Consider the following 16,954-nt stretch of genomic DNA (forward strand, 5'->3'; position numbering starts at 1 on the left):
ATATACATTTTTTTAAAAATATTTTTATTTTATGTGCATTGCTGTTTTGCCTGCATGAATGAATGTTTGTATGAGGGTATCAGATCCCCTGGAACTGGAGCCACAGACAGTTGAGTTACCATGTGGGTGCTGGGAATTGAACCCGGGTCCTCTGGAAGAGCAGTCAGTGCTCTTAACCACTGAGCCATCTCTCCAGTCACAGAAGTATAAAATTTTCATAGAAAGTTTGAGTTCCACTTGGGTACACAGAGAGACTTTTACACAGAGAGCTTGCTATTGCCGTGATGGAGACCATGACCAAAAGCAACTTGAGGAGAGGGTTTATTTCATCTTACAGCCGACAGTCCATCACTGAGGGAGTCAGGGTGGGAACTCAAGGCAGGAAACTCGAGGTGGGAACTGAAGCAGAGGCCAGGGAGGAATGCCGCTTACTGAACCTCCTGCCCAGGGCTGGCACTGCCCACAGTGGGCCAGGCATCCCCACGGCAATCATTAATCCAGAGAGTGACCCACACATTGTATAGGCTAAGCTGAAGGAGGCAGGCATTTCATCACTGAGGTCCTAGTTCCCAGATGATCCTACCCTTTGTCAAGTTGAAAAAGAACTAAGGGTATGGTCCTGCTGCACATACGCATGCATGCATACATACATACATACATACATGCATGCATACATATATTTCAGCTTATTTCAATGACTGAGTTAAAGAATATGAACATAGCTTTCATAGGAAACACTCTAGTTGCCACCCAGTCAATAGAATATTCTTTCTATAAACAAAGAATATGAACATATTTCTAGTTTATTGACATATTTTATGTTAATTTTACTCCATCAACTTTAGGTGCTACACACCCAACATACTCCTGGCCAAGAGTGGCCTTTACTTTTTGCTTATTAAAAGGGTAAAGTAACAGATTTTCATGTGTGTTTTTTGTTTACTAGTCAAACTGCAAAACTTTTTTCTGATGTTTCTGTGTTTGTACTTTACATTATCTTTTATTATTTTGGTTCTTTTTCTTGCAGGAAGTTAAATTTATGCTTGTGGGTTTTTGGAGCTTATAGAGTATTAACTCATTTTTAATGCAAGTCCTTTTCTCTGTTTTAGTTTAATTTTTTAAGTGTATTTTAAAGCAAGGTCTCACTGTGTAGTTCAGATTGGCCTCAATGCACTATTCTGCAGCCCAACACAGAATCTGGGGTGATGATCATGTGTGTGTCACCCACCACACATGGCTCAGGATGATGATGATGATCATGTGTGTCACCACACACGTCTCCTTAGCATGCGCGTGTGTTCGTGGAGGCTACAGATCGGTGTCTGGTGTTTCCTGTGGTTGCTTTCCACCTCACTGCTTTGAGACGAGGTCTCTCTGAAGCTGGGGCCCGTCCAGCCCTCTAGGCGTCCAGTCAGTGAGCTCTATGCATTCCCCTGCCTCCCCTTCCAGTGCCAGGGTGATAGCCTGGAGATTCAAACCTGGGTCCCCATGCTTGCGCAACAGGCACTTGACCAACTGAGCCACCTCTCTAGCCCCAGATGTCCCTGAAATAATTTATGTCTAACTAGGCCGGAGGATTTTGTCCCTGGCTTTCCTCCTTGAATCCCTGGGGCTACCTCTGTGGTTTTGTGGATTCTCCACCTCCTGTTTATTTTACTAGAGTTTTGTTTTCAGGAAACTTCTGAGGCAGGGCTGTCTAGGAGGTAAACCTCTATAGTCCTTGCATGTCTTCAACTGACCAATTTTTGCTTTCTTATTAAGGAAGTGCGGTTCAGATGAGTGGCTCGCTGTGTCCTTTGTCACATGTGACTTAGTGGTGACGCACATTTTCAGGTGTGGAGCTGCAGTAACACTGCCTTCTCTTTCAGGTGTTGCCGCCTACGTTGGCTGGCAGAGCTCCTCCATCCTCAAACCCCTGCTGCAGCAAGGCCTCAGTGATGCTGAGGAGTTTGTCATTGTGAAAGCTCTCAATGCCCTGACCTGCATGTGCCAGTTAGGGCTGCTGCAGAAACCCCACGTCTATGAATTCGCCAGTGATATTGGTAAGCTGTTTTTGAATGGGAAATTTGGGTGTGGGAATAACTTCATATAATTTCATTCTGATAGAGTAAGAATACATACAAAAGAAAACACAATATTTGCCTTTTGGGGTCTGTATTACCTCACTCATGATTATTTTTTTTTTTCTGCCTCCATCCGTTTACCTGAAAACTCACATTTCCTTTCTTAACAGCTGACTGATATTCCACTGTGTACATGTCCATGTTCATTTTCCGTACTTCAGCTGACAGACTGGGCTGTTGTTACAACTAGAACAGCAGTGACTATGGATGCACAGGTGTCTCTGGTAGGATGTAGAGTCCTTTGTTAGATGTCCAAGAGCAGGATGGCTGGATCTTGAGGTAGATTGACCCCTTACCTCCCGAGGAACTGCTGAACTGATGCCCATAGCGGCTGTACCAGTTTGCACCCTACAGCAGTGAGGGATGCTCCTCTTTGCCCACATCCCGCCAGCATATGCCATCATTTGTTTTGCTGATCTTGGCCATTTTGACTGAGGTAAGATGAAATCTCAGTAGTTTTGATTTCCTTTTCCCTCATGGCTAAAGATGCTGAACATTTCTTTAGTGTTTCTCAGCCATTTCTCTTGTTTCATCTCTTTGAGAACTCTGTTGAGTTCTGTTCCCCATTTTTAATTGGTTCTTTGTTTTCTTGGTGTCTGGTGTTTCAGTTTCTTATGAATTCTAGATACTAACCCTCTCTCAGATGAGTAACTGGTGAAGATATTTTCTACCCTTATGCCTGAGGTATATATGCGTCCTTAAAGATAAACAGGCTTTTGGTATTGTCCTGTCTTTACATTTTGTTTTCTTTGTTGTTTATTCAGCTTCTTTGTCTTTTGATTGTAAGTTTAATCCATCTTTATTTACAGTCAGTACTTAATAAGGACACACTAATGTTTTGAAACTGATTCTGATGGTTTTGGAATCCCTGTATCATTCTTACTCTCTTGCATCTTCCTTTGTGATTTGATGGTTTTTTTTTTAAAGTGCTATGCTTTGAATCTTTAAAGTTGCATAAATTTAATTTTCACTTCCACAAAACCCTACACTTTAGTTTCTCCTCCTATATTTTATGTTCTTGAGACAAGGACTTACGTACTTTATATGTTGTGTATCTTTAAGCAAATTATTATCACTAAAGTTCCAGGCTGGCCTTGAACTCCTGACCTTTCGCCTTGGCTTTAGTTCCCCCAATGTGGGCATGCCAGGCACGAGCCACCACACTGGTTTAGTGTCATAACTCTGAGATAAGCACGGCGGTGGTGATCTTGATGGTGATTCTCATGGTTTCCTTGGAGGTGGTCTTAAGAATTGTGATTCCTGCTTAGATAATCCTCAGTTCTCATGGTTTCCTTGGAGGTGGTCTTAAGAACTGTGATTCCTGCTTAGATAATCCTCAGTTCTCTGCTTTCCTCATGCTTGTCACCAGAGAATTGGAGCATATTAGAGAGGAAAGATTGATGCTGTATTTTCTAAGAAGTTCTTTCAGCTCAGGCGTAAGGATTTGATGTACTTTGTCAGCTAATTACTGCTATAATAATGCAGTGTGTCTGTTAACCACAGAGTCTCAGTAAACACTGCGGTGTGTTTCTTGTCAGGCACCTAGGGTTGTGTGGGTGGCTCTGCTTCAGGCTGTGTGTCTCCTTTGTCTTTTGAACATGATCTTTCTGTCTCATTGTGGGGCCATGGTTGTCATGGCTGAGGCTGCCCCAGCTGTTCTCACGGGGTGACAAAGCTCAGGAGAGCAAGCCTGGCTGTGCAGCACATGCCCTTTTGCTAGCATCCGTTACTGAGGGGCTGCTAGAGGTATGCTTATGTACGACAGCTGCACAGGAACCGCTTACGTGTGGAAGCTTGGAATCGGTAATTGATCTTGCCCAGCACTCAACCCCTGTCATGCCATTGTGGCTCTGTGCTTTCGAAAGGTTCTCAGTGCCCTGCCAATTCCTACTGTTCTGGATCGTTGAGGCGTTGGGATTGAACTCTGGGGCCTTGTGCATGGTAGATGAGCACCCTACACTGAGCTCCATCCTCAGCCCGTTTTCCTTCTTTACATCAAAGGGAAGAGTACCAGTCCGTCCTTGTCACAGGGACCAGGGCTGTGTGTGGATTGTGAAATAATCAAAACCTTCGTGGTGAGAAGACCGTGTGAGAACTTGAAGAGATTTTTATTTTACTTTGTGTGAGGGCATGTCTTTATGTGCGCTCGACTGCATGCATGTGTGCATATGTGCACATGCCATTGCATGCTTGTGAGGTCAGAGGGCACCTCTGTGGAGTTGGTTCTCTCTCTTCACTTTTCAGGGGCCCCAGGGCTCTTAACTCAGGTGGTCAGATGTGGCAGCAGGGGCCTTTGCCCCCTGGCTGTCTTGGCAGCCCTGAGAGAGGGACATTGAACGTGTCTTTGTCTTTCATTTTCACGTAAGCATCACTAGTACAGGGTGACATGGTTACATCATTGCTCCCCTGGACTTCTGATAAACAGCTCTGAGTATATCTTTGTGTTCTTAGAGCTCATGCAACTATTGTGTTTTAGAAGTTTGAATTTTATTCTGAATCATGTTATTGTGACTTTGATTATTTGAAATAAATTATTTAGACTTAGTGCATAAAACTATTAAAAAGAAGGACGACATTCTGTTTCCTTGGTAAATCTTAGTCTGAACACTGAAGAATGGACATGATGTGTTCTACTTTTCTGCTTTCTCATTCACGATGACATGACTATCATTATTATAATGAAAATTATGAGTTATATGCTAGATTTGACCAAACCCTGCATTAAAAAGAATGTCAGATGGATCAGATTGTTTTCTCAATGCTATGGCCTGGAGAAGAAATGTTACTCACCGCACCTCCCCCCCTCCCCCCCATATCTCTGCTTCTCGGGTGGTAGCTGCTGTCCTGAACATAGAGGGTAAAGTGGATCACTTCCTATCTGTGTGTTGTTGGGATTTTTATGTGTCTGTCCAATAGATTTTAATTCAGTGCTACAAATGAGTATGTGTTAATACACTTTCAACTCTGAAAAATAGAAATTTTACAAAGGAGATTAGTTTTATGGTATGGCTGGTAAGTATGATAGGGGAGTGTTATAACTTTGTATTATTGAGTTTCTATTTCAGGCTAATATGTGCAAGAACTTTCTAGTTACACTGAGGCTTGATATCTTTATCAAATGGTTGTAATGTAAGGATTTGTATGACCTTAAAATTTAAAGTTTTGTGAATCTGGTTTGATCTGGTATCTTCTTTTCTTCCCCTTGTAGCTCCCTTCCTGTGTCATCCTAATCTGTGGATACGCTATGGCGCAGTGGGATTTATCACAGTGGTAGCTCATCAAATAAGTACTGCTGATGTCTACTGCAAGCTGATGCCTTATCTTGACCCATATATTACTCAACCAGTAATACAGGTACACAGGTTCCAGCTTGTGACCAGTCCTTTCCAATTATGTCTCAAGAGTCCTTTATATCAAAAGAATCCCTAACATCAAATGTATTTAAGTTGGTCTGTAACATTTTCATAGTCCTTTTGAGCTAACAGTGTTAATAAACTGACCTCCCTTGTAGGAGAGACACTATCAGGAGACTCTTCAGTCATACATAGTATGGCACGCAGAAGTTCAGACTCCATTTTCTTTGTGGTATCTTGTAATGCATCTGCTTTTATTTTTATTTTTTAAAGTTGTATTACTTTTTTATTTTATGTGTGTGGGTGTATTACACAAATGTATGTTGTATACCACCTGTGTGCCTGGTGTCCAGGGAGGTCAGAAGAAAGTCCCATAGAACTGAAGTTACAGCTGGTTGTGAACCTCCCTGAGTTCTGGGAATGGAATCCTGGTCTTCTGGAAGACCATCCAGGGCTCTTAACCCTGAGCCATCTCTCTGGCTCTTGCTGGTTACTCTTATTTAATTTATTATTTGTATTATCATTGATTTATACTTTTCAATTTATTATTTGTATTATCATTGATTTATATTTTTCAAAGCCAGGATCAATAATTGAGAGGCTAATTATTCATGTTTCATAAGTCTAACCCTTCTTCGTTGTAAAATGTAAACTTTTTTAAAGTTTTAGTTTTGAGTTTATGTGTGTGTCCCAGTGTGGTTTGTGCACATGAATACAGTGCTCTCAGGGGCCAGAAAAAGGCCTTGGATCCCCTGGGGCTAGAGTTAGATGTGGTCATGAGCCTCCCAGCATGAGTGTTAGGAACCCAGCTCAGGCCCTGGAAGAGCAGTAAGCATTTGTGATTGCTGAGCATCTCTCCAGCCCTTGTTTCTTCATTTAAGATTAGACAAAGGGACCCTTTAAGTTCCAGCTGCAATAGTTAATTATATCCAAAGAACGGTCTTTAGATCTGGGTGTGGTGGTGCACACTGTCATGGGTGTCAGTTCCCATGAGGCCGAGGCAGGATGATTGTGAGTTCATGGCCAGCCTGGGCTACCTAAAGAATTTAAGGTCAGTGTGAATTACATAGTAAGATCCTGTCTCATAAAGCCAGGGACTGGGATATAGCTTAGTGGTAGAGCATTTGCCTACATATTCAAAGATCTGGCTTCTATATCCCAACATTGACAGGAAAAACAAGTCCTTTTGGTCACTACTGGTAGTGTCCATCCTTTTTATTATATATGTATTGACCAGAAAAGTGTTCTAGGCCACTAAGAGAAAGAAGTCTTGAATTCTGGAGAGAATATTTTGCAGAAGGGTTTGGATCTCTCAGGGAAATGTGGTAACTGAAGGGAGGCCCCATGCAGTGGTTACTTGGATCTCTGGCCAGTGCCTGTGTCTTGGACCTGTGAACCATGGGGTGGGGCGGGGTGGGGTGGGGGGCAGTGTGGACTTGTAGGACTGTGACCTCTGCAGATCCAGGAATGGCTTGCTCTGACTTTCTGAAACCTTTGCCTTTGGGTGTTTACTATTAGTCTTCTGTGGAGTAGACACAGATATGTACTCTAGTGGTAATATTGAAAGACAGGAAAACACTTAGGTCTTTAAAGCTGGCCAGTATCTTATTTATCTCCTCATAAACAAAACAAAACATTATTTTCTTAGAAAATCAATACTTTTGTTAACTCTACACAGGTTGTGCTTACTGGGTTTGGAAGTAATTGTTCTATGTACTGTGGTTTGAACTAATTGTCCTTTACTTTTCTCATATAGATCGAAAGGAAGCTTGTCCTGCTCAGTGTTCTAAAAGAGCCCGTGAGTCGCTCTATATTTGATTATGCTCTGAGGTCTAAGGACATCACTAGCTTGTTCAGACATCTTCACATGCGTCAGAAGAAGCGACATGGCTCTCTTCTCGACTGCCCTCCACCTGAGGACCCCGCCATAGCACAGCTTCTGAAGAAACTGCTTTCACAGGTGTGCGCCTTCCTCAGGCCTTACATGTCAACAAGTTTCACGACAGTGTTGAAGCATCTATTTAGATGTTAAAAATGTTTTTGATTAGGTTCTATCATGAGAAATGAAAATAAATCTGCCTGTTAGCATCTTGTGTATTCTCTATGGTAGCTAAGGAAAGACAACAGGCTTAACCTAAAACACCGAGTTAGACTAAATAAGGAGTCACAGGAGAACTATCAACTCTCTTTTGTGATTGCTGCGAGAACAGAAAGAGCCTTGAACTTAAGTACTATTTTTAGTTCAGTTCTACTTTACCAAATATAATGAAGAAATATTTCAGAACACAAACACGATAGAGTCTCTCACCCCAGTCCACACTCAGACTTCTTGCTGTGAGCAAACGGCTGCATTACCTTGGGTCTTCAGTTGAATAAGCCAGCAGTTGACTGTCATGTTTACATCTGAGTTTGGATCAATTAACAAATCCCCTAAGAACTAAAAAATTTTAACAAAAACCCTTGTACTTCATTTGGCATTGGTAGGGTCTTTTTGATACACTAAATTAGGTTCATCTTTCTGTTTGATGTAAAATGTGTGAGACCTAGAGTCAGAATCGGAATGAAGACTGTAATTGCTGGTACTCCATGAACAGAGAACAAAGACTAGGGATGACCACCATACGCTCTGCAGAGTGTTCTCATAGAGAGAGTGCTTACCAGCCATGTCTCACCTGGAAAAAAAAAAAACAAAAACACTCGGTTTGAGAGGTTGTTTTTTAAGACAGGGACTTGCTGTGTAACCCTGGCTGGCTTGACCTCACTACGTCGACCAGGCTGGTCCCAAACTCATAGAGATCTCCGCACTTCTGCTGAGATTAAAGGCACTTGCCACAGCACAAAGAGCTCATCAGAGTTTGATGAGCTTTGTAGTAGAAATGTGTTCATGTATTTTATTTGACCTTGAATATTCATTGATGAAGCTGTTGCTAGGAATTGAACTGGGAAGCACCCCCCACTTCTCTTAGTCTTCCTGGCCCTGCTGTTTTCCCAGGTGCCTCCACGACCACCACTCCCTCAGTGCTAGCTCCCATTGTTGGATCCGCGATAAAATCACTCGACTGTCTGACCTTGGTGCCTCTGAAAGGCAGTGCTTGGCATATTTGTCATTTTCGTCACATGTGTCTGAGTGGAGAAAGAGGAACACATTAGCCTGTCTTAAGTTGTTGCTGTTGATAACATTAGGAGGCTCAAAGGGTGAGGAGATTTACACTCTGTTTCAGGGGCACTTGCTGCCAGCAGAAGTGAGATCAGACCAGAATGTAAGTGCCCAGTACAAAGGACAGAAACCACTAGCTTCCATTTTGTCACACGATGAGTCCGCTGCTGTCTGTTCTTTCTGTGTTCTGTGGCCGTCCTTAAAGCCAGCGCAAGCGACTTGTTATCTCTGTGCTATAGTTAGAGGGGAGTGGGGTGGGGGGTGTTTCAGTCTTGACTGCGCATACTATGTATTGTAGACTGAGGAGCTGGTGCAGGCTTGTTTGAGTTTGACAGATGCATGAGGAAGCCTGTGTGGAGCGGCCCTCTTCTCCACATTTACTCCTTTCCCCTGGTCTTAGCCTGTCTTCTGTTTAGGTTTCCAGCATCACTAGCAGAGGCTTGGATCCTGGGGAGGCTCTGGAGGTAGAATTTGAGTTCCTAATGCCCGGGCTAAAGAGAAAGAGAGCTGTAGCCTCTCCCAGTGGGAGCTCTGAACTCGTTTATCTTGGGGCTCAGCCCTTCTTTGTACAGTTCTGTACTTGAGGTGTGTGGCTGGTGGAGTGGCTTCCCTAGGAGAGCCTGGTGCTGATGTTGTGGGGGCATGTGTTCTGCGGCTGGGATGCAGGCTTGAACATGCCTTCGGAACAGCAGTCATGTGGGGCTTGGAATCTCTCCAGCAGGATGTGTCAGCAGGAGGTGACACATTCGGGAATGCTTTAGTTAGATCTCATCTAGAAGAGCTCTGTTTTGTATCCATTTAATAAGGGGCTATAAAGGACACAGGATGATTCATTCCACTCCTTACTTAAAAAATACATTTTAAACTTTTGACTGGATTTTGATGTTAGTAATTTTTGACTGTGTGGATACAAGTGTGAAATTGAAGCAGCCTGAGAACATGCATAATAAAATCGAGTTTTTCTGTAGTCCCTCAGTTGGCCTCCATCTAACCTTGCTCTGGTCATTGTGGATTTCAGGTTGTTGGTGCTGAATTCCTTTACAGAACGTTGGGCCTGGTCTCTTGACACTTGGAATCCGTTCCATCCTTTCTAGCCTGGCTTCAGGCTTTGTAAGGACAGGTCCAGAGCATACTTTATACAGTCCCTTTAGTCTCACTGACATGATGCTCTGTGGACACATGCACACAGTGGTCTGTGTTTCTGAAAGTTCTTTCACCTTTGGCAGATAGAAACTTGGACTGTTGTGGGAATTATTGGTCTGCCGCTTTGCTGTTGCGCTTCCCCTGGCCTGGGTGGTCTCTGTATGCATGTGTAGTTTAATTTTCAGCCAGAGTAGAGGACACCCCACCCTCTGACATACTCCTGTGTGTATCTGTTTTCTCCACTCATCTCCCCTTCTGCATTAACTTTTGTAGCATATTCTTGAGCTGGGATCTGTTGTATGCTGGGTCCCTTTTCTATGCTCATGGCCTGGAAACTCTCCAGAAAGGATTCTGGACAGCTGCAAGAGCAGGACTCATCTCTGTCTTGGGGATCGTAACACTGGGCCGCCTGTTTTCTCATCCTGAAGTGTCATTTCCTATTTTTCCATCCACTTCTAAGCATGTTTGAAGTGGGGAGGTGAATCTTGTCCCTGTTACTCCATCAGCCTGGCAGCAGACGCCTGCCTGCTGCATGTTAGATGCGGGATGAGTAAGTACTGTCCCCCATCAGGCCATCCCCAGAAGCCTAGCTGTGTTAGTACTGGATGAGCAGTGCTACTCTGTCAGCCTGGCAGCAGACGCCTGCTAAGTGCTGATGGGTACTGCTTTTAGCTTAGCCTTGGTTCTGACTGAACAAAGTCCTTCTCCTTTCTTTCTTTTTCAGGATTGTTTTGGTTATGCCTGGTCCTTTACATACACAGTTCTTTATGCATTTTCCGAAATCACACTTCATAAAATGAAATCAGCCTGTTGGTGTGTCTCTTGATACTGCATTGAGCCTGTAGGGAAGAACTGAAGTCCAGCAGTGTTAAGTCTGCTGGTCCTTAGGGCCTGGTGTGTGTTCCCATTGTACCGTCATCGCTACTGACCTCAGCGATGTCTTCTGGGTTTTGCTGCAGAGCTTTGATCCTTGTTTATTGTGAATACTTTGAGTGTTTGTTTAGTTTTTCTTTTTGAGTCAGGATCTTGCTGGATTGAATTTCCAGTCTTTGGGCCTCAGCCTCCCGGGTGCTGGGATTACAGGGGTACGGGTGTTTGATTTTTAAATGTTATTTATTTAATAACATTTTTTATTTATGTGTGTGTTTCGGTCTGTGAGTGTGTATCATGTGTGCAAGTGCCTGTGAAGGCCAAAAGAGGGCACTATGTTCCCTGGAGCTGAAGTCAGAGCCAATTGTGAGCCAGCGGACGTGGGTATTGGGAACTGAACTTGGGTCCTCTGGAAAAGCAGCAAATGCTCTTCACCACCAAGCCACCTCTCCAGTCCTGTGTTTGCTTTTAAAAATTACAATTCTATTTGGAATATTAAAATTTTCTTCTCATGGCTGATGTAGAAAATTTTCGTATGGACATTATAAAGGTTCACAAAGGGCTAGAGACGTGGCTGAGCACTTAAGACTGTTGTAGAGCAAGAGATGCCTTCTTCTAACTTCCGCAGACACCAGGCATGCATATGTGGAGCGTGTGCATATACACATGCAGGCAAAACACCCACAAAATAACTCAAAAAATACTTCTTAAAAAACTTGATAAAACATCTTAGTTCTAATAATTTGCTTGGGTGTCTCTTTTGATTTTTGTAATTCCCAGTTGAATAATGTATGAAATAGTTGTTGAATATTCATTTCTATCTCATTCCAAACATCTGTTTCCCTTGCCTTATTGAAGTTATAGAACCTATAATACAGCAGTATCAATGGGATTTGAGATGTAAAGATAATATGTTGGAGAAAATTACCCTAGCAGAGTTTTTTAGAAGAGCCAGTCGTGACCTTTTCTTCTTTGTTTTCCTGCTTCATTTTATCATTTTTCAGTTTAAATTGGGAGTTGAACCTTCATTTATTAGTCATCCTGAGACCTATTGTTTCTACTTTTGAAATTAACCCAAAATACATGGTTTAATTTGGTTTCAGGGAATGACCGAAGAAGAGGAAGATAAACTTCTGGCACTGAAGGACTTCATGATGAAATCCAACAGAGCGAAAGCTAATGCAGTGGACCAGAGCCATCTCCATGACAGCAGCCAGAAAGGTGTAATCGACTTGGCAGCCTTAGGCATCACTGGGAGACAGGTTGATCTTGTGAAAACCAAACAAGAACCAGATGAGAAACGGGGTTAGTACCTTGGTGTGCTCATCGTGTTGTTATTATTATAAGGCTGGTATTAGTTAATAAAGAGTAAATACAGCCCTCCTCCCCCCATTTCCCAGATCGAGAACGTTGGGTGCAGTGACTCAGGTACTTAACAAGTAGACACAGGAGAGGAAGGGTCAGGTAGTGCAACCCCAACTGAGAGCCCAGGGCACCTGTCCAGGTCACAGCTCTGTCAAACGGAGGCCCGTCTCCAGAGCTCTGCACCTGGAAGACTGTGCTGCCTCCTGAGGAAGGGGTGATTCAGGCTCTGCTTTCTAACCCTTTAACTGCTAACTCGAGGCCAGCCTGTGTAAAACCAGTGTCTAGAGTAGGTAATGCCTGATGAATTTAAAATAAACAATGAAACAGAAGAGTAGAGCCCAAAGAATCCTTAGTCATTTGGCAACTTGATATTTGAACTGTCGTCTCCTGTGACAGTGACGTCGATTGTGTGAGGCTCATGTGATCGTGTACACACCCTTTCTGTGGGTGTAGTTCACTTAAATATATGCCTTTGAAATTCCCCCTGTTCCTATATCATTTTAAGGCAGCAAATGATTTACATTGAAATAAGCTTGGGATAAAGTGTTTGCAACTCAATTCCTAATGGCTTACATGCATTATATATAAAGGCACCATACAGATTAATAAGAAAAAATCCACTCCAAAGGAAAAAGGGTGAAGGATTTAAGCAAATAATTGGTAGGATAGAATACATATAAATGAAATATAAATAAATAAATGCAAATTAAAATATCCATTTTCTACCTGGATCAATGTAGATGGACAATTCCTAGTGTTGGCAAAATTGTAGGTGAATAAATATTTCTATGGCTGAGATTCTAAGTTGAACATCCCACATCTCCACACGTGCATACAGGGACATAGAGCTGAATAAAATGGAGCCCCAAAGGACACACAGGAAGTAAGATCCATTGTGTAACAGACAGTCAAATCATATTGGTTTTACCTTCAGACTAACTATCCCAAATATATTTTCATAGCTAGAAAACATGTAAAACAAGACTCCAATGTAAATGAAGAATGGAAAAGCATGTTTGGGTCACTGGAACCACCGAATATACCACAGGCCCTGCCTAAAACCAGTGACCACGAGGTGGTTCAGACTGGGAAGCCACCTCGCTCTGAGTCCTCTGCTGCTATTTGTGTCCCTTTGTCAACTTCTCCACAGGTACTGTCATGTAGGCTATAGTCCTCCTCACGTCTGTGTTTTGTTCTGCTGTTGTGTATGTTGAAAGGCTGTGTACTGTAGAGCAAGCAAGATGGTTTCTGAGATCGGTTTAATTTTATAGCAAGGGAAATCCAGTCCCTTAAGCACTGAGAAGTCTATTCATTTGAGACACTTGCCAATAAAGCAAATTGAAATTGGGTTAAAGACTGAACCGAGATCATAATTAGGCTACAGAGAACAGTTTACATCTTTTTATTCTTCCTTCAGTGTAACAAAAACCAAAAATATTTTGGGGGTAGGTTTCTGGATTGTCTGTGCATGTTAAATATTATAATGGCTTTGATGTATTTAAAGTGAGTTAGTAACTCAAGACAACTACTCAACCAGCCATATTTTCATTAGAAGAAACTGACTCAGACCTGCTGAAATTTCACTTGTTCTTTTCACCTGGGTTACTAGTGTTTTTTTAAAGGAAGCTGGTATAATGTATAGATGCAAAATGGGAACATTTTAATCTTAACTATACCTTGCCGTGACACAGGGATCTCTACTGTGCTTTGCAGGTTTCAGAAGTAGCACACATCCCCAGTAAGAAGCCGGTGATTCAGGTTTTAAGTAGCACAGTCCTGCCGTCCACTTACCAGATCCGGATCACGACTTGCAAGACGGAACTTCAGCAGCTCATACAGCAGAAGCGTGAGCAGTGCAATGCAGAGCGCATAGCCAAGCAGATGATGGAGAACGCTGAGTGGGAGAGCAAGCCACCGCCACCCGGTGAGGACTCGTGTTCCTGCTCCCTTGCCTCGACCCCAAGCCTGGGCTCTGGTGTGGGAACTGAGTCAGGTTAAGCATCCCTAATCAAAAACCCCAAATCCTCAGCTCAAAAGTTAAGGACTGTTAGCATTTCTGATGACAAGCTCTGGTTAGGGAGGTACATGAAACCTGAAACACTTGTGCTCATGAGAGCCTTGGAAAGGGAGCCTGCACCAGGCAACGTACTTTAATAGCCAGAAGGAGAAGCAGCCCAGAGCAGGAGGCAATGGGTAGGAAACCTGAAGTCAGTGTGTGTGGACTTGGGATCGTTAGCTTTGATCGACTTGCAGTACTACGTTCAGGCCGGCACTTAATGTAGCCTGTGTGTGCGTCCCTTTTCCCGGCTGTGCGGACTGTGGTGTGTTGTCTTGGTCTCACGCCTCCCCCCACTTTCATGTTGCCTCTTGATGAACATGAGGTTTCTAGGGGTGAACCCCTGCTTTTAATTACTGTGGAGTTTACCCTCTGATAGTTTTATTACTGAAGAAAAGCTAGGACATTCAGAAAATATGGAGACTGTTGAAAAGAACAGAGTAACTCACAGTGCCAGCATTTAGCTAATCACCAACAGTAAGAATTTGGCAAAATGGTCTGAAGAGATGGCTCAGCAGTTAAGAACACTGTCTGTTCTTGTAGTGTAGAGGATCCGGGTTTGATTCCCAGCAGCTGCATGATGGCTTACAACCATCCATAACCTCAGTTCCAGGGGATCTGACTCACTGTTCTGGCCTCCTTGATCACCAGGCATGTATGTGGTACACAGACATGCAGCTAAGATACCCATGCACATAAAAAAAAAAAAAAAAAAAAAAAAAAACCACAAAACTTTTAAAGAATTTGGTAAAACAGTTCCTGTTTTCTGAGAGGGTTAATAGAACTGGAGAGCGTGTTGGGCTCAGGATGTGGTCCGCTTGTATTAGCAGCCCACTTTGTGTAGTGTGGCAGGCTGCTCTTTGGTTCTGTTGTAGATTTTAAAAAAATTAATGAATTTCAGTATTTCCGCTGTGATAGTAGAAACTTACTTAACACAGAAGAAATGCATAGTGTATTTACCTTTAGACTGTGAAGAGCTCGCAGGAATTCCTGTGAGCTTTGCTGTGGTCTCAGGAAGCACTGTGGAGGGCCCTTGAAGAACATTTAGAGAATACTGAAGTGCTAAGGAATCTAGTCAGATGCTGTTATCAAAACAAATATCCTGAAATCTTCAAGCTGTTTCTATGATGTAAGCTAATGTCACCTACCTACCAGATCTGCTTAAAAACATAAAATATATGACTACTCACAATCTTGTGTTATAATCCTCTTCACAGGTGGCAATTTCATACATAAATGGAGTTATACATTTTATTCAGTAACCATAGAAATGTGCAGTGATTGTTGAACTTTTATTATTTTTTTCTTCTTTCCACACTTGAGTGGTTGTATAAAATATTCAGCCTAATCTGTAGATCTTGTAGACTTCATGGTCCCTCAGACTGAGTATATCCTTCTTAGCTTTTGTGTTCCCACGGGGGCAACTTACCAATCCAAGGGGAAACTTTATTTTTAATGTTGAGTAAGTCACATTTGTCAGGAATCTTGGTTTTATTTTTTCCTTTTGGTAAGAAAACAATCATTCAAAAATGACATTGCTACCACTCAGGCACAGTGATGACATCCACTGTAGGTCTGATTTTTAGCAAAACTTTTTGGTTTATTTTAAAATTAAATAATATTAACTGTATACAATGTTTTATTTAATTTGTACAAGCTATGAATTATTTTATTTATTTATTGGTTTTTTATATGATTTATCTATGATAAATATTTATTTGTTTAACAGGTAATTACATGTGATATATTCAAACATAACACCCAGTGAAACCACTTACATCACTTAGCAAGGCACTATCCCATGTGCTCTGCTATTGAACATTCTCTTGATATCTATGGTTCAACTTCTTTTTTTTTTATTTTTTATTTATTTATTGGTTTTTTGAGACAGGGTTTCTCTATGTAGCTTTGGAACCTGTCCTGGAACTCACTTTGTAGACCTCTTGGCCTCAAACTCACAGAGATCCGCCTGCCTCTGCCTCCTGAGTGCTGCAATTGAAGGTGTGCGCCACCACAGTTATGTGCAGGGACCTATGCTGAGCACAGAGGTCATTGATGAGACATGATTGTTGATCTCATAATTTGTAACTTCGGGGAAATTAATTATACACAAAAGAATATGCATAATAAAATACAGAAAAGTAAGATGCCATCTTAAAAGTACTAGGAAGTCCATGTAGATTCTGAGGCTGTAATTTCTATTTCTAGTGTGTTTATACCATAGAAGAAGTGATTGCAGACAAAGAAGAAATTAACAATCTGGACATTTTGCCTTTTTTGTTCATTTTGTTTGGGTACAGGTCTAAGTAACCTGGCTCTTCTGGAACTTGCTATGAGACCAGGCTGGCCTTGAACTCAAAGAGACCCACTTTTTTAACCTCCCAAGTGCTGGGACTAAATGCGTGTGCCACTGTGCCCAGCTGACATCTGGGTGGTCATGTAGTCTGGGCAGTGTTGGACCCATACATGTTATTTATGTGCATACCCACCCCTTAGGCTAAGTGGTTTATCCCCATGTTACATTTGAGAAGCTGAAAGCTTGGTGAAGTCCAGCTAAAGCCTGACTCACTCTAGTGTCCCAAGCTGGGGTTTTGCAAGTTTCTTGCTCAGAAAGTGGCCTGCAAGCTGTTTGTCTAGGCTAGGACGATCATTCTGTTACATCAGCAGGCAGTGGTTTTCTGAGGGGTAAGGGACTGCTCTATCTCTCAAACACTGAAAAGGGCCCCAGGTGTGGAGTCTTTCTGAAGCTGTTTGAGCAGCTGCCTTGGTATCTTAGTCAGTAACATGTCACACACAGTCCAGTAGACCCCTCTGGATGGGCTAGCTGGGGGACCTTTTCACCAATTAGTTCTTACGATTGCTCCGAAGTTAGTTGTCGATAATTGTA

General features: G+C 42.5%; 1 protein-coding gene across 2 annotated transcripts in view; it reads left to right on the forward strand.

The window, feature by feature from the left end:
• Window positions 1–16,954, forward strand: part of Pik3r4 (phosphoinositide-3-kinase regulatory subunit 4) — a 55,276-nt gene that overhangs the window by 17,283 nt on the left and 21,039 nt on the right. For both annotated transcript variants that reach the window (XM_028869884.1, XM_028869883.2), the window contains exons 7-12: window positions 1,869–2,042; window positions 5,332–5,477; window positions 7,233–7,436; window positions 11,750–11,951; window positions 12,974–13,161; window positions 13,725–13,935. In XM_028869884.1, coding sequence (XP_028725717.1) covers window positions 1,869–2,042; window positions 5,332–5,477; window positions 7,233–7,436; window positions 11,750–11,951; window positions 12,974–13,161; window positions 13,725–13,935 — 1,125 coding nt within the window. The remainder of the gene's footprint in view (window positions 1–1,868; window positions 2,043–5,331; window positions 5,478–7,232; window positions 7,437–11,749; window positions 11,952–12,973; window positions 13,162–13,724; window positions 13,936–16,954) is intronic.

Source organism: Peromyscus leucopus, chromosome 7, assembly GCF_004664715.2.
Source record: "Peromyscus leucopus breed LL Stock chromosome 7, UCI_PerLeu_2.1, whole genome shotgun sequence".
NCBI lineage: Eukaryota > Metazoa > Chordata > Mammalia > Rodentia > Cricetidae > Peromyscus > Peromyscus leucopus.